General features: G+C 40.4%; 1 protein-coding gene across 3 annotated transcripts in view; it reads left to right on the plus strand.

Moving 5' to 3' along the window:
• The window catches only part of tnmd (tenomodulin), a 73289-nt gene that overhangs the window by 44405 nt on the left and 5767 nt on the right, over nucleotides 1-23117 (plus strand). For all 3 annotated transcript variants that reach the window (XM_088597480.1, XM_088597478.1, XM_088597479.1), the window contains exons 3-6: nucleotides 10310-10450; nucleotides 13538-13645; nucleotides 19555-19708; nucleotides 21901-22013. In XM_088597480.1, coding sequence (XP_088453606.1) covers nucleotides 10310-10450; nucleotides 13538-13645; nucleotides 19555-19708; nucleotides 21901-22013 — 516 coding nt within the window. The remainder of the gene's footprint in view (nucleotides 1-10309; nucleotides 10451-13537; nucleotides 13646-19554; nucleotides 19709-21900; nucleotides 22014-23117) is intronic.

Raw genomic sequence — 23117 nt, forward strand, 5'->3', positions numbered from 1 at the left:
CTGTGACCTTCTCGTTCCAGTTCCAGAGCCCCAACCACTTAATCATGCTGCTGCCATATGGGCTGCTCAGCCTTTAAATCCTTTAAAGTAGCCTTTTGACTACTGTAATGCCCAACTCGCTGGGGTATCTAAATCTACTTTGAACAAACTGCAGTATGTCCAAAATTCAGCAGCCAGAATCCTGACCAGGTCTAGTGCAAGTGATCACATCACTCCTATCCTGGAGTCCTTGCACTGGCTTCCTGTCATATTCCGTGTGGACTTTAAAATCCTCATGCTCTCCTATAAGGCTCTGCATGGCTTGGTACCTCAGTACCTGTCTGAACTATTATTGCCCTACTCCCCACCTCGCAACCTTCGATCTTCTAATTCTAGTCTCCTAACTGTCCCCCAAGCCCGTCTACATTGTATGGATGACAGGGCCTTCTCTTGTTATACCTCCAAGCTCTGGTACTCTCTGCCCAAGGATATCAGAGTCACCTTCTCTAAACTCCTTCAAATCCAGACTCAAAACCTTCTCCTTTAGAAGAGCCTTTGCTTAACTGGTTCCATTCTTCACCCCTCTGCTTTTCTTAGTACCACCATCCATGTCTCCTCTGTATATTGTTATTGTGTTTTATCTTGTGTAGTCTTTTTATTTATTGTTCTTGTTGTTCTGTAAAGTGCTTTGAGAAGCCACCTTTAAAGGTGCTATATAAAATAAAGTTTTTAATTATTATTATTATTATTATTATTATTATTATTATTATTATTATTAAAGGCCTCCAAAGGCTGCTTGCTCCTTTCTGAAGGGATGCTTTCGATCCGCCTGTGGGACCTTGAGAGCAGGGAAGAGTACCAGGAGAAAAAGAGAGTTATTGAAATGCGGGTAGAAAATACTACTGTCTGAAAATGTGGTGGTGTGTCTAGTCAGACTGCAGCTAGAGCATTGTTGCAATTAAAGCATAATGGTGGCTTTGCTAGCTGTGGTCCCACCTCCAGGCCCAGAGCAGATCTGCGCAGCTGCTCGCACTGCGGATTGAGGTGACAGAGGTTCTCTGCCACTGAATTGCACTGACACAGAGGAAAAGGTGTAGGCAAAGAGACAAAGGATAGGAAAGGTTTAGGGCTGAGATAAGGTCTAGGATGAATGTTTAGAGATGGGATTGGAGCTAAGGTTGGAGTTGGAGTTAGGGGTAACACACACATAAGTGGCGGGGTTATGGTTCGGTGAAAGCTAGGATTTATAATTAAATGAGGGAGATTGTATTGTTTTGGAGGTGTCAGTAGGTTCATGCCACAACATAAGGAGCAAATTGTTTGCCTTTTTAAAATGAAAACAGTTCAAACAAAGTAAAAAAACGTAAAGTCCAGACAGGGCTTTATTTGGCTCGCACTAGTGTGCTGACCGTGAGGAAATTCAGTCCTCTCCCCCTTCTTGAACATAGCTCTATTACCAGCACAGTAGCGTGGATCAACGTGATTTATTGCCAGGGAGATCTGAAGTTGTTTAAAATGGCCAGCGTGATTAGTCATGTATGCTTTGGAGCTCAGAAAAAGAAAACCGCAGTGTTACGGCAAATTAAAAGCAGGTGGAAACAGTAGCAGAGCACAGCGCAGTGGTCAGACGTGGCAGCCGCTGGGATCCCACATGGTAATCTGATCTAGAAACAGGTTATTAAAACCGTTTGGAGGTGAGGATACTGGGGGTGAGGGGAGAGGAATGAAGTGGAGCTCTGCAAACTTTTGAAAGAAACAGCAGAGAAAAATGACTTCAATTTGAGTAACGCTTTGCATGAAGTGTTTCTAGATAAACACTGTTCAGAGTCTGTTACCCAATTACGACTCGCTGTCATACAGGTTTTAAGACTCAATTTTTAAGCTGCCATAGCTGAAATGTGTAGTTCCTGTTGAAACACCAGAATTAATGCATCATAGCAGAATTCAAAGAACTTTTAAGCTAAAAATATATTTCGGCATAGTTTTGATTTTATAGTCCAGATTATTTGTATCCTAATTATATCCTATTTAAGTTAATTAAACATCTGTAAACAAGCTTGGGTTTAAAATTCCAAATAATGTGTTTGTGATCAAGTTCAGAAAAGGATGAGCTGAACAAAAGGTCAGTGGAAAATTAGATATTGGTGAGGTTGGTACGTTTCCTCTTTTCTACTGCTGAGTGTCCAGAAACATTTTTGTTTACTCTTCCAGGAGCACAAAGGTGCTGAGTTTAATGCAGTAGAACAGTCCCCAGTGCTGCCTCCACAAAAATGAAAAAGGAATTGGAGACCTGTATATGAACCCATAAATTGAAATGGAACAATTTAACATTGATTTAATTTATTTGTTATCTGGATCAATTGTGCAAACTCCATCAATGATAAAAATAATACGAAAGTTACATCTTTTATGTGCTATTGAAGTGGCAGTTATTTATTATTTCTGTAAGTATGGGGCTCCTGTGAGCATAGAAAACAGAGGGGCAGAGCAAGCAACTCATGGCTTAGGAACAGGTAGGAACTTTGGAGTTTTTTAACTTAGTGTTTAGAGATTTTGTGGGTCTGGAATGAGATGCACTTTAGGAACTCAGGGGACGTTTTAGTAAGTTAAATATTGGCTAAGCGGTGCACTCTGTTTTTAATGCAGAACAATATAAAGGAAGCTGAGATTTTAAAGTTTGTAAACCCATCATTTAAGGTTAAGGACATAGTGATAACTAGACTGTTACACCTGTAGCAAGAATATCATGTTCATCGTGGGTTTTTCTCCACAGAGTGCAATTCTTCAGAATGAAGTGACACTTTGAAAAATATAAATGTATATTTGTTTTTTTTTTTGTCAACTAAAAACAAATGCATATCATGCTTAACTAAATAGTATGGAAAATTTTTATTTTATTCTCTGAGAAAAATATGCATATTCATTTGCCAATTTTCTGAAGCCCTGCAATGTGTTTATACTTACCAAGCGATCAGAATGAGAGATTTCCTTGGCGCACTGCTTTAAGCCCTGCAGCTCAGCAAGATTAATACAGTGCTGCAAGAATGCTCATTTTTCCTCACACGAATGCTCATTTTTCCTCACACTTGCTGAGCTGTTGATGTATTAGTGACTGACCCCTGTTTTTTAACCTAAATTGGTGATGCTGGCACCAGCCCAGAAAGAGCTGCATACTTCAGCATGACACACTCCTTCAGTGACAAAGGGGTTTAGGCAGTTCATGGAAACTTATGTCACTCAATTTATTCTGAAATTAGACAACCTTCTAGAGATTCATGAACAGACCATGCAAGTTCTCTTCTTCAAATGTGAAACTCCTTCCTTTTTCTCCTGAGGTAGGCCAAAGATATGACAAGGTTCCTACACACACAGTGTCTGGAGACTCCCCTACACAACAGCGCCTCGACACTCCCCTACACACACACAGAGCCTCAAACACACAGAGCCTCCACACTCCCCTACACACACACAGTGCCTCAACACTCTCTACACACACAGAGTCTCAACACTCCCCTATACACACAGAACTTCAAACACACAGTGCCTCAACACTCTCTACACACACAGAGTCTCAACACTCCCCTATACACACAGAACTTCAAACACACAGTGCCTCAACACTCTCTACACACACAGTGTCTCAACACTCCCCTATACACACAGAGCTTCAAACACACAGTGCCTCAACACTCTCTACACACACAGAGTCTCAACACTCCCCTATACACACAGAGCTTCAAACACACAGTGCCTCAACACATCCTATACACACACAGAGTCTCAACACTCCCCTATACACACAGAACTTCAAACACACAGTGCCTCAACACATCCTATACACACACAGAGCCTCGAGACTTCGCTACACACACAGTGCCTCAACACTCCACACACAGAGCCTCCACACTCCCCTACACACACAGAGCCTCCACACTCCCCTACACACACAGAACTTCAAACACACAGTGCCTCAACACTCTCTACACACACAGAGTCTCAACACTCCCCTATACACACAGAACTTCAAACACACAGTGCCTCAACACTCTCTACACACACAGAGCCTCCACACTCCCCTACACACACAGAACTTCAAACACACAGTGCCTCAACACATCCTATACAAACACAGAGCCTCGACACTTCGCTACACACACTGAGCCTTGACACTCCCCTACACACACACCCTGTCTGTTGTGTGCCCTAACAGATTTACACTCAAGTCTTATTTCCCATTTACCTCAGGTCTGCACTTTTTAACATTGCTTCCTATTAGCTGAAAACTGCTATCTTTCTCTTCTTTCTTTTCTGTTCCTCTGCCATTTGTTTTTTTTGCTTTGTCTACTTCCCTATTTCCACCTGTGTTCTGATGTCTCGCTCAGGCTGGAGATTAATTCCTCATCTGTTCCTTCTCCTCAGCTCTTGGGGGCATGAGCTTAATGCTTAATGTCTTCCACCCGCCTTTTCTGTTTGAGAATCTTAATGCTTTAATATGAATCATTTCATTGAGGTTAACCTGCATTTTCTTTTTTGCTGTATTGGAGAATGTGAAATAGAGTCATGCACCTCTCAACAGTCTGTCAGGAAGAGTCCTGTGTCATGAATAAACGCCTTCTTCTTCTTCAGAGAGAATAAGACTACAGTCTGAACACAGGTTCCTAAATTGAATTAGTGCAGATGCCTACGCTGGGCTGAAGTGCTCATCAGTCACCATCTCCACTCTGGAGCTCAAGGACACACTGGAAATGATTGTATGAAACAGGACTAAGCTGTAACTACTAAACTAGAAAAGCAGAACTACATAAAGCCTCTTGGCAAATGGCCTGTCTGTAGGCAGAGCCATTGATTCTTTCTTTACATGAATTTTACAGCTGCTAAGACTGTCTTTAAAAGTTAAAAATAATACTACACTGCAATATGGGTCCAAATTTTGGCCATGAGATACAGTAGATGGCATAAGTTTTCTCTCCTGCCACTGACTTTCCTTCTGTATGGTATGTTCTAATTTTATCATGCTGTTGCTTCCTCTGGAAAAAAGCTTGGCTCCTTAGTGGAGGGCTGATCTTTGACAATCAATTACAAGGATTGTCTCTGCTGCATGTGAACCTATTCTCCTCTGATTCATATGCATAGCTTAGTGGAGTCGAATTTTTCTTTTCCCATTGAGACTGGTGTGTGCCTGCTGGGAAGTGCTGTGTGTGCAGCACACCCTCTTCCACGCAGGCACTCCCAGAGCCGTCTTAAAAAATGGTTTAATCATATGGCAGACGACTCCTGCGGTTTGACTGAGCAGCCTCAAAGACAGGCGGGAGTTTCTTATTCATCTTTCCAGCCCTCTTCGCATCTTCCCCTGCTCCAGAGTTGAAAATAATATTTAAGCTTGGCCTTTGCTTGCATGTTTGTATTCACTTGGGTACAAGTGGCAGAGATAAAAAATAATACTGAATTAGCAATAAAAAGTCTAAGGGGTGAGAATCTTGTCTTGAGTGTGTTCTTGTTAATCATCTTAGCTATGTCTGGGGTCCAAGATGGTCTTTCTCTTGAGCAAGGTCACTTCTTAGCTAATATGCTGGCATTTTCAGTGACGTTTTAAAGGTGACGTCGTTGTTTCTGTGCCTTCAGCAGAGTGTCTCTCATTACTAATGTTGCTGGTAAATTGCCTGCACAGCTCCCCTCTCAGCAATGCAGCTGCCCTTCCTCCTGGTCCAGTGCTGCTCCTCCCTGAGTCAGTGGGTCAGCTCTACAGCCATCAGCTCGCAAGCTGTCCTGAGCTCATGAGCACTTCCTTCCGTTCCACTCCCCTAGTGTCACTGAGACCTCAATACAGCGAAGTCTAGGGGGGCTCTCGTTCCCTTTAATTCTTTCTCTTGCCCTTATTTTCTCTTTTCTCTTCTCTGTCTACCATAATGTAATTGAAAGCAGAACTGCATGAGAGAAAACAAGATATGGAGAGCTGCAAAAAGAAAAAAAAACTCTGTGTGTTTGCATGTGTGTGAGTAGCTTTTTCTCAAGCTGCTATACAGCGTTGCGACGGTGAAAGTGTTTTCTGCTGTTTGGCTCATTGCCTCCTGAAATTCTTTTGCCCTGGAAAGGTTGTGACAGATTTTCGGTCAGGTCTAATTGGAGGCATGTCTGGATTCTTTCCCTGTGTGCTGCTGTCTGACTGGTTAGCTGAGTCTCTCTGGATTATTGTCTTGGGCTAGACTCCAGATGCCAACCCATCTAGGTGGGTTAATTGAAAAAGAAACTAGAGCTCTGCGTGCAAGAAATGCAGAGGACATGAAGCGAATTTATATTGTGCCTGGCTCTATGGTTGCTTATCTTGATTAATCTCTGAAGTGCCACTGTAATCTTCATGTGTGTAAAGACTTTTGCGCCCTGCAAATTTTCCAAGTGAATTTGAAAGAAATTAATTAAAATTAATTACTTACCTATCCATTACCAGAAAGCCCGCTGTTGGTACCCAATATCTTTGGCAATGGTAGTGCTGGAAGGGTCATGATGAGACAACTGTTCTTCAGACAACTCCCAAGTTCACAGCCCATCACAGGTGCACACAGGGATAAGGCAAAGACTCCAGTTGAACTGGGCACGACGGCTTTGGAAGAAAGGAGGAAACTGGGGAAGCTGGGGTAGCTGGGGAGAAGACTCCACACAGAAGAGCCCAAGAGCTGGGAGGCAGGAGCACTCATGTCCCTATGACAATATTGCGTTTTGAGCCACAGCGGAGAGCTGGAAATGTCATTCGAACACAAAATACAGCAAGCGGATGGACAGGCTGGGCCTCATCAGTAACCTTTATGGTGTTCTTATGTACAAAATAGCACATATTTTCATTAAAACTTTGTTAACCGCACTAATTAAGTACTGTATTTTTGAAGAGAAGCAATTTTTAAATTAGGTCCCGACAGTCGATGCAGTGCTTAGGGCCACATTAGTTTAACATGAATCTGCAACTTTACTTTACTGAAGCTTATCTCCAGTGCAGATTAACTCAGGATTTGTGTTTTGATTCTGATTTACATAATTACTGAAGCTTTTCTCTGAAAAAATGCAAAACAATCGCAAATGAAAAGATTAGCAAGTCTTTACTGTATATTGTTATTGTAATTATTATTGATATTATTGTTTGGCTAAATTGTTCACTTAGGCTTAATTAAAATCAATTAAGCTAATCTCACTGTTTGCATGCTATGTTATTTAAAGAGCCTGTGAAATGAGCCAACCCAGTCAATTTTGCAGCCAAGACACAGCACATGAATAAGATGACTCTCTGGCTGCAATGTCATTTCTGTTTTCTACCAATCAGTTTTGAAAAGGGCATGCTTTTTAAAATTAGTGTGTTTCATCATTTCGAATACCTTATATTTCAATGTCTTTGTTAGTTACATTCAGGTGTTTGTTTTGTTTACTTGACAGGCACTTAATTAAGTAACAATTGGAGTAAATGAAAACAACATGACATTTCTGTTGTATAACTCTGCTGCACATAACTTAAAATATAGGCCATATCCCTCCGGGTTTGTATGTTTTTGTATGTAATGTTAATTTGAAACATTAATAAATAGTAATTATTAACCAGTGAAAATGTAAGTTTAAGGATTTAATTACCTCTTCCAGGTCTAGAGACAAAAAAAAACACATTTTACCTACTGCTTAAATTCAGACTGCCACAACATTCTAAGCTATTGATTTGAAATGTGGAATAAGTGTTCATAGTTAACAATCATATCAAAATATGTTACACCTCCATGATTTACTGACTATATTTTGTGGATTTGTATTTTAGGGAGTGAGGATTTTCATAAGTTTGGAATAATGCATTTCTGTATGTAGGTTTTGTCGGTAATTGATAGGGTTCTCTCTGGTTTCCAAGTGTGTGCGTGTGGCATTTTGCTCTCTTCTGTCATTTTCCATCACTCAGAAATTCTGAGGGGAGGAAATGGAAGAATGTCTCCCCTGTCTCAGTCTTAAATAAAAGTTCCTATTGAATAAGAAAAAAATCTCAGGGATGTCTTCTAGCATAGAAGATAAGTTAAGAAGCCTAATGGGATGTGAAAGTACAATGTAAGCCTCATTTTATTCAGAAATCTCAATGTTTGGTTTAATAACTAATCTAAATAATGAGTTTCTACTGTGTACAAATATTGTATGTAGTCTTCCCACGTTCCCAGTTTTAGTATGGTGGCCAAGTTATCGGACTCAGTAGCTTTTATGCCATAGAAGGCACATTCTTTCAAACTTGTTCAGCTCTCCTGACGTGGTCTGATGAGAAAACACTCTCCGTCCGAGTGCAGGGGAGCACCACACTGTGGACAGCAGTAGTTTAAAGAGCCGCTGAGCACCGGGGAGGGCGTGAGTCTGCCGGGCGCTTCCCGAAATCAGCAGGCAGTGCGGATGAAAGCAGTTGTCACACCACAGAGACACTCGCCACTGTTCCAGTGGCACCGACTCTCGTGACCAGCGGCTCTGACAGCTCATTTCACACACTCAGGATCTCCTTCCTGCACACAGCACAGATGTTGTTGCATTCAGTCCAGTAGCCAAATCATTCATGTTTCCTCGTAGAAAAATGGAAAAATAAACAGCAATTGCAAATATATATTAAAACGTTTTTTCTCTTATTTGTGTGCTCACAAGAGCAAAGTAGAAGTGGTGGTAGAGCATTTCAGAAGGAAACTAAAGAAAGAAAACTAAATTAAACTAAAATGAATAATTAGTGGAGGATAGATTCTACCACCACTGTCCTTATAATGAGAGAACGCACCTGAAATCTTAAAGCACATAACTGGGCATACAGCCAAACAGAGGTTCATAATGCATTCACTTTTCTAACATGTTGTGCCCTTGGTGAAAATTATTTTAAAACCACAAATTGTGTTCTTTCTTTTCCACTGGACACTTTTTGAATTGCTGTGTGTTAACAGGCCTCCATGAGTTCTGTCACAAACAAGAAATCAACTGCCATTATAATTATTTCTTCACAAAGTCAAGGTTCTGTGTTACTCACGCAGGCAGCTATTGCTGAGCAGAATAGCAGAATTGCTGCAAAGTTTGTTGAAGAGAACCCAATTACAATGGGTTTAGCTATGAATAAAAGACAAAGGAAGTAAAGAAAAGAGTTTAGGAACTGTGTTCTTTTAGTGGAAGCATAATGGAAAAAAATGAAGCTGAAAGGAAAAGGGCAATTGTTCTCAATTGTAGCTTGTTTCAATTGTAAGGTATTGTGATTTTATTCATAGTTTCTGAAAATCATGGGTTTTTGGCCTCATATTTAAAGATCCACATAAAACAGTTTGTATGTTATTTGGCTAAAAAGGGAAAGAAGCAATTTATAATTTGACAAATTCAAGAAAAAAGTTAAATCCCTTACAGAGACTGTAAAAAGAAAGTTTTCTATTGATGTTTCTATCCAAAACATCACAGGTGCACAATAAATGTCTTGCAATACTCAGTGTACTGTGCGTTTGAACAGGTGGGTGTGCTGGACAGTTTGTTTTGTTTTCCACATCAGAAAATACTAATGTAACATTATTACATTACTGTTTTTTTTTCTACTTAATTCATGACCAAGTGACACCACTTTGCTCAGATTGTAAATAATCTATTGTAGGCTCTTAAACAGCAGAACAGCAAAAAATAATATTTTTTTTGTTTTAGATGAAAACCATTGTTTATTTCTTCAGGAGCTACTGTACATATTGTTAAGAGTTCAAAGAGCAAACTTGTGTCTTTATCGAAGACTGTTATATGAGATCTTTGAAATAATACTCCAGCTAAAAAAAACATTACTCTTGCATAAATATTCATCAGGCAGTGTGTGCTGTGTGTTTAGGCTAGTAGGCATAAATCATTCTTCTTTGGAAGAGTTACCTGTGTATACTCAACCAAAGGACAAAAAACTCAGAGTTCAGTGACTTCTGCTGCAGACTAAAGAAAAACTGCTACGAATGTGCACAGCAAAAAAGTCTCCCTGTATAATCTGGTAACCCTTGAGTAGGACCATTAAATTAAAGTTGATTTTCAACCTGTCAGCCCTGTGAATTCAGGCTCTCAACTAAAAAGTTTCAAGAAATACATTGTATTATGTTAACACATGTAATTACATTTTTTAAATCTTGATATTTTGCACAATACGCTGCCAGCCCTGCACTTATCAACAATCACTGAGAAGTATTAATAATTAGATCACTAATCGGTCTAAAATCGTTTGTGGTTCACAATAGCGCTTTTGCACTATGTACTGTCTTCCCAGTTCGCCCTGGCTCTCCTGTGCTGTGTCAGCGTGCTGTGGCTGTCCGCGTGACGCTGCCCTGTGCTCTTCCTGCAGGTGTACGGCTTGCAGTACCGCGTGCTGCTGGACGGGGTGGAGGTGGACAGTCTGATGGAGATCGACCCCGCCAACCGGCTGGAGATCTTCCGGACAGGGAACGGCACGGACGAAGTCCTGGAGGTTCACGACTTTAAAAATGTAATACGCAGATTCACACCGACTTCAGATTCTTCATTTAACAACTAATTATGCATTGTATCCAAAAACGTATTTCTTACGAGGAGGTGAAAATGCATATTAAACAATTAAGCTTAAAGCGAATCTGCCACGGAAGTAGAGTTTGTGCCATTAATCGTTTATTTTTAGTAGGAGCGATACTGTATAAACTAGAAGCGTTTCAAGACAGAAAACTGAAACTGAAACCTTAGCCTCGTTCTTGTCAAAATCTTTTGAGATTTTCATTTTTTCACAGATTGCCTCGCTTCTTTTCTTTCAGATGTCTTTTGTTATTCCGCGGTATACAATGGAGTTAGCTCATTGTGAATCTGTCTCTGGTCTCTTTGCCGACAGGAGGAGAGCAGTATTAATTATTGACCTTGTCTCCAGTGTGCGGTGAACCAATTGTTCACTACAATGCAGGCTTTAAAACTCTGGACCTATATCATTGCTCGTAGTAGCTGGTCCCTTTGTCTTTCATTTTTAATAGTCTTAAGGGATGTCTTTGATGAATATTACATGGTACATCTTTTGCCCTTTTGTCGTGCAAAATTGCTTGTATTCAAACACTGGAAATTTATTTTCGATAACAATCACCAGCAAAATGTGTTCTTTATTCTTCATAAAAGAACCCCCCACATACACATTCTCGCTCTCTCCTTCCGCCAGCCTGCTATCAAAAAGGCAGCAGCTGGACACTCTGGTCCTATTGCTTAGGTGGAATTTTCTTCATTGCTTTGCTATTTACAGTCACAGCACACAGGCCTCAGTTCTGAAAGAAACAAGCAGGGCTCTGAGGTGTAGTCATGGTCAGCAGATCTCTCTGATCGGGTTACTGGTGTAGCAATGGTTAGCCAGGATCCATGGGTGTACAGTAGCATTGAACATAAAGGTTTCAAAATGAAACTTGTCTGGTTGTTAACAGCTGATTGTTCTGAGGAACTTACGCAGTCATTTGAAAGAAGCCAGAGCGTCAGTTTTGACAACATGGCTGGGATGCTTGTTACAGATTCCAGCCACCCTTCAGTACATAAAGAGGTGCTTATTGTTCTCAATCTTCAATGTACTTTCCATGCGTTTCCACTCCTGTTATCATGGTTTTGTCCTTTTGTTTCCTTTAAAGCTCACTTGTTTTCTGATGGAACCTGCAGGGACTAGAACCTTGCAAGAAACTTACCTACATGAAACCAGGGTAACCCTGTGCTCAGGGTTCTGTTCTCATAACTGGAAGGATGTGGGTTCAGATTCCCAGCTGAGACGATGATGTTATATTCTTGACCAAAGTACTTAATCCCAAACTGCTCTTGTTAACAAACCCAGCTGCATAAACAGGTGATAATGTCAATCACTTTGGATGAAAGCATCAGGCAAATAAATATGTAAAAACAATTATTGGTACAGATAAAAACAGTATAAATATAGATTTAAATAACAGTACCACTTCGTCTAGAAACCTTTGCCTTGGAAATGGCTAAGGATCAGAAGGCTGTACAGCTCAGGGCTTCTTGGCAGTGTAGGAATGTGGGCTGTAGAGGCACAGAAAAAGCTCATATCACCAAATTCCTTGTCTTCTGTTTAATTCAAACCAGATGAGCCAGCGTCTCACATTTCTTAATTTAATACAAAATATAAATACACATCTGTGAGGCTCTGACATTCAGATGTGCTTTTCTAAATAATTGGGTTTCTTCATCTTTTCTATGTGATAACATTTTATTTACATTTTTAATATATTTACACCCACTTTCACATGCAATTTGGATACATTTCTAAGCCATGTGAAAAACACTTGAGACTTTTGAGCAAGTCATTGTAACTAGTTCAGCACTTTGCTGTGAAACACACTGCCAGTAAGACACACTGAGTTGTGTTTATTAATTTTGTGAAGCAGGCTCACAGATAATTTGAAAGGATGCATCCTAAGTATTATTTCCTCGGCATGTCATTGGCACTGACAGCCCATAAATGCAAACAGAAAGAAACAACTGATACAACGGAGATTAGAATGGTGATCCCTCACCTCTCCCTGCGTTACACAGAGCAGCTGGGATGGCTGATGGTCACAATCAGATAATTGTTCAACGGGAAGCTGTTTCTGTATCTATGTTTATTTAATCAGTAAAACCATGAGGCGGTATTTTGACATTTTATTTTTAATCGCATCCTTTTCCCATTGCTTTCCCTTTAATGAACTGTCTTTTCTTTATTTTCTGGTTGAACAACCTTTGTAATCATCTCATCTCTAGATTGTTCTTTCTTTAGTGTGGAGGATTACTATTACAGCAAATTAAGCAGGAGCCCAGCGCAGCCAGGAGGTCTAAACGTGTAGCTATGCCTGCATTTGGTGTTTTATTTTTTAAAGCTAATTATGTATGCATGATTAAATCAGGTATCATTTATATCAGGTTTTTAAAATTTAGCAATTTAAAAGGAAAAAAGGCATCTGTTTAATTATATTAACTGATTGATAAAATGTTTGAGATGTTATTGTGTAAAAGTATTTAGTGCATCATTGAAGGTGGCTGATTTTCATGGTAGTCTTTATTTTGAAAGAAAAAATAACCAACTGTAGCACTGAAGTGAGAAATAAGGTGAAATATTTCAAATGAAAACCAGTCCCAAAGTCTAGTTTTATATAATGGTTTGTTTTTCCTTTACCACTGAAATCAGATTCGGTGTTTTCCTGCAGGAGAAGAGACACTGGGTATGTCACTGGAAACAAATCCAATGAAATATTTAGGCCTGTGAGATGGATTTCTTTCCACTAGTGCAAAGGGAAGGAATCTGTATGGCAGAGGATCAACGATCTGGTTTCAGGAGAAGCACTTGAAGCCCGTGGTGACTTCAGAGCATTTCAAAGTTTAACCCTTTTGTGTGTGCGTTTTGTTTTAAAGACTAGAACCTTCTTGCAGAAATATTGCGGGAACGTTGGGAATTCTTTAACACCTCTGTTGAAGGAGAGTCTTTTTTGCTGTCCTAAAATAGAAAAATATTTGTTGCAGACTGATGCTAACAATAACTGTGCTTTATCCCAGTGACAGTTTTTTACCTTTGTCTTTCCTTGCCAAGGGAATAGCTGCAGTCCTCTTTGCCAGACATCAGAGATGCTACATCAGGGCGCAAACCAAAGAGTTTCCTGAAATCACAGCAGTGCAGCGGGAAGACATGGACGTGGAGGTGAGAGCTGCTCTCCTAGGAATACTTTGGATTTTCAGCTGGAAGCAGTTGGTATAAATAACTTTGTTTTATTACACAGAATTTGTCAGACTCACAGAAGAATACTTATCAAACTAAGATATTTTTGGCAAGGTATTAATCTCCTCCTTAGGGTGATAAGAAATAACCAAAAAATAGTGCAAAAAAGATTTCCCTCACTGGTTCCCTAGAGCTTGAATGTGGGTCCCCTACTCTATAGTAACTCACAGAGCAGTCTCATTTTAAAGACGCCCTCACAACACCAGCGTACAGGCCGTACAGGTGCAGTGTGCCTTTCAGGACAGTTTCACACAGCAGTCATGATGCCTCGTCCCTGCTTGACTGCAGGAGTATGTTTGCATTCATTCACAGTCTTTCAACCTACATTAATTTTTAATTGACTGCGCCCATCGTTTTGGGTAAATAGCCTTTAGGAAAGGAATAAAAGGCCCTGAGAAAAAAAAAGTAAGCTATTAAAATGGGATTAAGCTATTATTATGGGATTTGAAGGTGTTTACTCCTTGGATTTCTGCTGACCCTGGGTCAATGCAATTCTTCGTACTCTCTTCTGTCTCCCACACTCGTGAGAAGCTCAGGTGGCCCATGAATCATTAGGAAGTAGTGCCGTTGTCTTCTGCATGTTGTTTTTTTCATTTGTGCTCCAACCCATGGTGGTCATTATATCCTCTGCTCAGTCCTTTCTCATCCAATATGGCCCACTGTGTTGAGCTCACAAGTCTTTCTTGGAGGGCTTTCACAGCTGCCGAGCATACTGGGTTGCAGAGTGGGAGTTGGATATGAAGGTCAAGATTCGGGTCAACCTACTTTGGCCAAGGACAGACTGACAGCATTCAGTCGAACAGAGATGTGGTTCTGCACACGAGAGCTCCGTGGCCCATGATCTGATACCTGGTCTATGGCAGAGTGAGGAGGATCTGTCACCCGTGAGGAGGCCTGAAGCAGCAGATCTCAGCCTAAGAGCTAAGCTTTATGCCTATGCAGTACGTCCTTAAAGATAACCTGGAACTAGACCATTCATTTGTGCCTTATGCATGAGCAGGAGAACTCTAAAGCTCTCTAAATTTCAAAGGGAGTCAGTGCAGTATAATGAGGACGGAAGTTATGTTCTCACATACAGTACCTTTAGTTTGTACACAAGGAGCAGCTCTGGACACACTTAATCCTCTTGTAGCTTCATTGATAGTGCAGTAAGTCAGGCATTGCAGTAGGTAAATGTCGATGAAATAAAGGTACTGTATGTACTGTATGTTGTGTAAGATGGACACCTGTAAAATTAAAAAATGCTGCTGTAGTATATAATTACACATGCAAGTAAATGTGACTGTCATAAACATAGAAACCCAAGTCTGTGACGACAATTAACCTAACCAAGAGACAACATGTAAATACTTAACTGTGAAGGTCCCAGTAGAGAACCTGTGGAACACCTTGAGTAACTGAGACATTATCATATTTCACATAACCAGGATTTACATATAAGCTCCTATCAGGAGACAAATCAATCAACAGAAGCATCAGTGATCACTATGATTTATGACTATCCATATGACTATGACTATGGGTATCCATACAAATCGGAAAAACACCATGATTAACAGTATGTAAAACTACATTTAAATCCAGAAGGAGGAGAATATTAACAGTCCAAGAGTTACGACACATCAGCAAATTATTAAATACCTTAACAAGGGCTGATTCAGTGCTGTGTCTTTGTATAGGCACCTGTATAAACACAGAAGTGAAAGGTTCAGAGAGCTCATTAGGTACAAAATGAGATTGTAATTGAGCTGCCGCTGCCTGTTCCAGGAATTCTGGAGAAAAGTCAGATTACAAAGAGGACTGATGTTCTGAAGCTCTTCGAGGCCCAGGCCTGAAACACAGCTGTAATGGCCTGCAGATTAGGCATGTAAGTACAAGGAAAACTTTCAGGGACACATTGACAAAGATAGTGATGGACTGTCTAAGAGCCAAGATGCGAAATTTGAGCAGGAAAGTAGGGACACAGTCCAAAACACAGAAAGAAAGCCTCACTGCCAGCTCAGTCACATAAGCAGCATCCACAGCAGTAAAGAGAGAAAAGCTCAGATCTGCGAGAGCAGCAGACGGCGCAATTCACGACACCCTAGAATTAGAGGCAGTGTTTATTGAGTGTCGTCCCCTTGTCCGGAGGACCAGCAGGCTGGGGCCCCCCTGCAGACAGAGGAGTGAACCAAGGGCCAGGACGTGGGCTGGAGGAGGGGTGCAGGAGGCAAAATGTGTAAAGAGGAGTTTGCTTGTGATCTGCTGTATTTGACAGCTTTGAAAAAGATAACGTCAGGAACGATAAGGATTTTGAGCAGCTGGAGCAACAGGTGACTTAGGTTATCATCTAACCTGAGAGCTCCCTGGTGCTTTTTGCTGTGAAGGAATGAATGTGTTGTGTGTGAAACTGTTGAGAGGAAGCAAAGGCACTTTCTCTCACATGGACCCCTCACAAACTTTGTCTCTTTTCAATTCAGCTTTGGCATCTTCACTGAAACAGTGCAAATTAATTCAAAGGTCCTGGCAGTCTTGACTTGTGTTTGATTTTTACACGCCCTCACATTTGAGCAAGTTTCCTTTTTTTCTTTTTTTGTTTCTTTCTCAGAGAAAGCTACAAATTTGCCATCTGTGGTTTGTCAAATTCCAGTTCCTTTATCTTTTGGCTGAAAGTAAATATTCATGTTTTACTATACTTCAGACGTCTAAAATTAAACTTGATTTACAAATTCTAAAGAGAGCTAACTACATTTTAAAAGTAAATATCAGGATGAGCAAAATGTAAATACAGGTCATTACAAGTACAGCATATGGTTGTACAGCATGGGAAAGTTTTTTTGGAGACAAAACTAGTTTACTCTGTACCTAAGATAAATCTCTGAAATCCACTCAATTGCAAAATAGGTACAAAACATTTATAAACACAAACTTTCTGCTTCACGGGAATCCATATGGTTGCCTTGACTTCGTAAATCATCAAAACAGAACAAATCACCATTAAATTACAACCCTTACTGGAGAAAAGGAGGCCCTCAACCTTTCACAAACCTGGAAATCTGAACCTCATACAACCCTGAAGAGAAGCTGGCAGAGCACAGCTGAACTCCAGGTATCACACCCTTTCGAACAGGCTAATTACCCGCGTGATTAAACAAATCGTTCATCTAAACCTTTCTTTAATTATGAGTTTAATTTAAGAGAAAACAGATTTGTTCACTTTCTCAGCAAAAAAACTCAAGAATCACATGGTTGTTGAGGAAGTATTTGTACATAGCCAGTATTTGTAGAGAAGACTGTATATAAAGATTTCACACAGGGGCCACTTTCACTTTTAAAGGTCCAGATCTCAAACTGTGCTCAAAATTATTAGGTGGCTGCTCCAGTCACGGTCAGTGATGAAGGAGTCTGGCAGGTTGCAACTGGACATCAAGTATTACTGCAAAGAGCTGTGCTCCTCCTTAGCACTCTACACTCTTAACAGACCCAGTTGTTAATTAATTTTCTATATCAGATATATACTTTAAATATAGCTTCCTGAAAGAGATATTGAAATATATTAATGGTTATAAAACACCATTAAGTGTTAGAGTGTACTGCCCATGTTTTGTGTTTAAATTCTTTCCTTGTGCATGAGCAGAACTATTTCTCACCAGGAGAAGCCTGTGAGAATCAGATTGTGAGAGGAGGTCCTGTTCCTAAAGATGCCTGGGGCCACACTCAGTATAACACCGTCAACACCAAGGAACCTCATAGGTGTTTGCAGCCTATAAAATTCGAATTATCATGCAATATTGGGGCTGCTCTGGTGTACACAGTTTTTATTCCACTCTTGAGTAATGACCTTCACAACTCCCCCAAGGCATCCTCTCTTACAAATTATTGGTTCATTTCTCAACTCTGAAGCTGAAGTCATGTTGTACTGAAATCTGTGTCATAACCTCTATTTACTTGTAAGGAATACTTTATTTCCTTTAACAGTTAAAAGGGGCAATTAAAATACTTTTTTTTCTATAGGTTTTTAAATTCTCCAGCAAAGGAAAACAGCACAGGCTGTAAGCAGATATGTATTCATAACCACCTTTTGTTTGTTATAATGGGTAAAAGTATCAAAGGCAAGAAAAACCACTGGGGACTGGTGAAATATTGAGGCAGTCAGAGCAACTACATGCTTTCTTCTTGTTTTATTTTTCCAAATTGAGTTTGGCCAAACGTTTCCTTTTACCTGCCTTACTGTGGAAACAGCTCACTAGTACAGCTGCTCAATCAGCACCAGCAACGCAGTGTTCCCACAGAGCACTTGTGTGGGCAACCACCTCTTACTCACACCGCAAGTTCAAGATCTGGCATCACAGCCGGGGCCACAGCTCGCCCCCGCTGCCAGCTGGCAGGCGCCACTGCGACAGAGATCCCCTGACTCGAACCCGGACCACCCTTGCAGGGCCCAGAGTGTTGAGCACCACTGCTGGGTTAATCCTGGCCAGAGGCAGGCAGCCGCAAAGCTCAGACCTGCACCGGCAGTGCCTGCCATGTTCGCTCACTGTGCACCCCTGCTAAACACACAGTATAGCCTCCCCAGGAACAGCAGCATCTATTATCATATTCTCTTCTCATATCGCCTCTCTCTGAAGCTTCCGGGGAGGAAATGCACTGTTATTAAAGCAACAGCAAAATCATTTGGATACAATAGTTTAATATAAATTCTAAAGATTTACAGTTTAGCTCCAAGGCTTTATATCAAGCTTAACTAATGTGCAATTAAGCTTTAGACTCCAAGAAAAGAATCTAGTGAAAACATTTGTCAAGAGAACTGTTTTCTGTTTCATACACTAATTAACATTGGTCCATGAACAACATTTGCATATGCATTTGATTAAATGAGCAACACACAAATTTATTTGTGCTATATATGAATAAATTACCCAAGTAGCTTCATATATCTTTATTAAATGGAAATGACACGCATTCACAATCATTAAGTAATAATAGTTTACTTTACAGCTCATGAACTCAAGGCTCCATAAATTAAGGGTATTAATGTGTTCAGGAGAGCGAGGGAGGGGGGTGTTGTAGTTTGTTAGACCTGAGGGCTGTGCACTTTAAATACTGACAAAGGCCTTCCTCTTGTTACAGTCACTACACAAACTGTAATGGTTTCATTCATAAGAAAGTCTGGCAATACTAAGCATTTTCTGTCACTTTTGCATCCATGTTGTGTTTTGAAGGGTCTGTAGTTACTGGTATAATTAATTACACAGAGCTGGCAGGGAAGTTGAGTTGTTGAGGAAGTCCCTAAAATTTCTAAGGAGTATTATACAGTATGTCTTATATTATGTATTATATTATACATTATGTCTTATATACATACAGTATGTCTTGTCTTTAAGAGCTTTACTGCATTGTACAGTGGTAAAGATAATTAAGTAGTATATAGTATGGAGTTGTAATAAAGTAAGGTGATATATTGTCTTCATATCTGCTTTGTTTTATTTGCTTAGTAATTTTCTTTAATTATATTTTATTGTGTAATGTGTTTTTATGTAGTGTGAAATGCTTTGAGATGCTTGCTTTTAAAGCTGCTATAAAATACATTGTTGTTGTAAAACAACATGGAACACCACAGAGAGACAGATGAGCACATTACAAGTGTGACTTGAAAGTTCTATGTAAAATTACAGTGCTTGGAGAAACGGAAACATGAACTGCATTTTTTTTTTTTTATGAGTAAAGCTCGGAATAAAAAGATTAGCTGAGTTGCTTTTGACAGGTGAAGCCTTCTGAAGACAGACCAAAGAGATGAGAAATGAAGGCAGGGCTGTTTTCCTCCATTCTCTGCATGTCTTTCTTGACGGCAGGGCACTGAGATTGCAGATACACAGTTTGAAGACTCACAGGTCTGGGTCCCTGCAGAGGAGCCCATTGAGAACCGAGCTGTCCTGCTCAGCTCCAGAATCTCAGAAATGTGTGAACACCTGCCCGTGCACTGGATCCACCCCTCATCTCTGAACGGTAAGCTCTCCTCCATGCAGGGCAGGACTGTCTGGAAGGTTTCTGTTTGTGCTCTAAATCAAGAAGAAATCAGGTAGACAAATAACCCATTTCATCATGGAATACATTTTTTCGCCTGAGACTTTTTTAATAATTGTGGAATGTTTCATCTGATCCAGTATGAGCATAATGTAATGTTAGCCAGATAAATAACTGAAAAAGAAAAGGCAGTTTTTATTATGTATATAAAACTTGTTTCTGCTGATTCTACACAAATGTGACCTTCATCTATTTAGACTAAATTTAACCAGTGTAGTTGTTATGTCCCAGTGTGTGGTCCATGTGTGTTTTTGTTGCTATGTTCCACACTTCCTGACCTTGATTGTTCTCCCTCCCCCATTGGTCCATCATTACACCATTGTTTCCGTATTACGTCATCATCAATCAGCTTCTTGGCCAATCAGAATGAAGCTTATTCAGTATATAACTTGGAGGTTTTCAGAATAAATGGGCCTTTCGTTTGACTTTGGTCCAGCTCAGCTCAGCTCAGCTCAGCTCAGCTTCGGTTTCGTTTGGCTTCGCTTTTGGTTTTTGCTTCTGCTTTGTTTCGCTTCGTGTGTGCGTGTTTTTGTATAGCTTCGGCTTTTGTTGGTTTGTGTTCGTCTCCTTGTACTTTCATTTGTTTGTTTGTGTTTATCCTTGTTTAGCAATTACCTTGTCCAGATGTGTTGTATCAATCTCTGTGTTCTTTTGTACCCTGTTACTTGTGTCTAGTCTCGTTTTCCCCTTGGTATTCGTAGTTCACTTGTGAACTTTTGTGTATTGGTTTAGTTAAGGTTGTTGGGTACATTCTGCACACATAGTTGATTTTGTATTAGTACACTTGTTTAGTATGGGTGAGTGCCGTTTGTCTTGTATGTAGGTAGTCAGTGAAGGTTAGCTAGGGTGTTGAAGACGCCGAAGACCAAGTGTTTCAGGTTTTCTTTTGTAGTCAGGTCCGCTTTCCCTCACTTTCTTAGCGAGCTCCATTTTGTTTGTTTATTTTCTTTTCTGTGGCACCGCTCTAGTTCCCCCTCCCTGTGTGTTATTGTGTCCTATTACGTACCAGTCACTTATCCACCTTAAAATAATCACTTTATTATTATTATTTACCAACACTTGTTATCATGTTCCTAAGTCCTTCACCAGAACCCACCTGCATCCAAAAACTATCCTAAATGTTACACCCCTTTACCTCTAGACGCTTGGGGTCGTAACAGAAGTAAACTTCTTTGTTTGTAGTTCACCACACTGTAGTGAAATTTCTCTCTGACATGCTGAAGGTGGGCTTTTGAGTGAAACATTCGGACGAATAGAGAAAAACACATGCAGACACGCGTCCCAGAAGACCGAAAGGGAGCACCATGCTTACAGGCCACCTAACAATAAATCACCTTGCAGCAGCCTTTAGATTTCTTTTTTGTAACCCCCTGCACAAGCTTTTCAAGGGAACGTCCTGATGAAGCTGTTTGATTGCTAGTGTTTTAAAGAGGACATTATTAGCTCATTAGCATACAGCACAGGGCTGTCAGGCAGAGAGGTGCGTGTCTGGTTTCTGACGGGCCACAGAGGCTGTTTATCTCTCAGGCCACTATCTGTTGTCATCATTCAGGTTGCTTTTGCTTTGGAAGGTCAGCCTGATAGCTTCCCAGGTCTCTATTGGACATCTTTTCACAAATTTGTCATCACTGGCTACACTTCCTTTAATGCATAAGTTGCATGTTAATTGCCTCTCAGGAGCATTAGAATGTATGTTGTATGAAAAACACAGTTCCAGATAATTATAATAATAATTATTCTTAAAAAAGGGAAGGAGGTGGTTTATCTGTAGCCATATTGTACTGTTATACCATATATGCATCTATACCTTTCTCTTACAATAAATTAAATGTTTCTACCACATGTCTTTAAGACATACTGTTAAGATTCTTAATTCTAAGAAGAAAGTACTGTATCTCCATTGTTCAAATTATTTTTGCATTTGGATCAAAGAAGAGGTTCTGAAAATGAGACAGAATCACATAATATTAATACCCCAGTTTTGTTTGGGCTTGGTTTCATGTTTCTGAGCTTGAGAGTGTTATGGGTGAGATAACTCTGGAGCCTTATGTTTTCCTTAAAGATCACCTGTGAAGATGTTCTCACCACTGTTCCTCTGTGTCCTGCCCTCACAGACGCCAAGCTCCACGACACTGTGGACGCGGAGGTGGAGAAGGAGTCTGAGGCTGGGGTGAAAGGTCGGCGGCAGGCCCGTGATGTCACAGATTACCTGGACGTCAATGACTACGTGAGTTCTCCGTTTACCCATGCAGCGTCGACAACCTGGGAGTGGACACGTGATAGCTCTCCTCATGTCCTGTTTTACCACAGAAGGGAAAGTTTAAAAAACAATTATTTAATGGTGCAAAATACTTGTCAATGGGTCCTTTTTAAAAATGAGCAAAATTTTAAACAATTAATGACATTACAGAATGAACTTTCTTAAACACAAGGGAATAGTTCTGTATAGTAAGGTGTGTTTTCTTCAAATTTCTCCTTAGTAGGAAAATTTCTTCTGTCTCATTCTTCTAGGGTACTAGTAGCTTTGCTGAATGTTTTCCTCAGGTCATTAGTTAATGAATGAATGGATTCATTAATTATTCCTTAATTAACAAGCACCTTAGGTTTAAGTAAGAAACTGGTAGATACAGCACAACAGCAGTGGCAACATTGTGTTCCAGGCGCACACACAACTCTAAAAGTCAGTACATACAGTACAAAAACACACTTACAATATTAACAAGTGCAATTGCAAATGCCGCTAATCCAATTAAAAAAATGTACTTCTAAGTAATTCAGTTTTATCATGGGAGGCACCTGTTTTTTCAAGGGGGGAGTAGGTGCTGCTTCAGAGATGCTGCAAAGCTTTGATTAGCAGCTTGCCCAATCCTAAACTCACAAACCCAGTTTTACCCATAGTGAAAAGAAGAAAATAAACACTATAGTGAATATCTTTATTGTAATCCCAATAACGGTGCATTAAGACATGGGGCTTTGGAGAAATTAGGGAAAACAGCAGATCAGATCCATCTTATCTATCAGATGACTCCACTGGCTGTGACACACAAGTTAATTAATATTGCCTTTTGAAGCCTTGATGGTTTTTCCTCTTCAAAGAATCTGCCTTTTCCCCAAACTGTCCTGTTTTGTGGCAGCAGCTGAGCAGCAAAGCCGTTAAAAATAACAAGTGAATACATTGAGAGGGAGAGCAGCCTGCTGCAGCCCCTATGCTGGGCTCAGAGAAAGCAGGTCACCCAGGGGTGCAGGCGCCAAGCACAGTGAGCAGACCCAGAATACCCCAATTCAGCAGCTGGGCCCGGGTGGAACACTCTCTGGGTTCTCTGTCCAGACC

This window comes from Lepisosteus platostomus, chromosome 10, assembly GCF_059453375.1.
Source record: "Lepisosteus platostomus isolate fLepPlt1 chromosome 10, fLepPlt1.hap1, whole genome shotgun sequence".
In the NCBI taxonomy this organism is placed as follows: domain Eukaryota; kingdom Metazoa; phylum Chordata; class Actinopteri; order Semionotiformes; family Lepisosteidae; genus Lepisosteus; species Lepisosteus platostomus.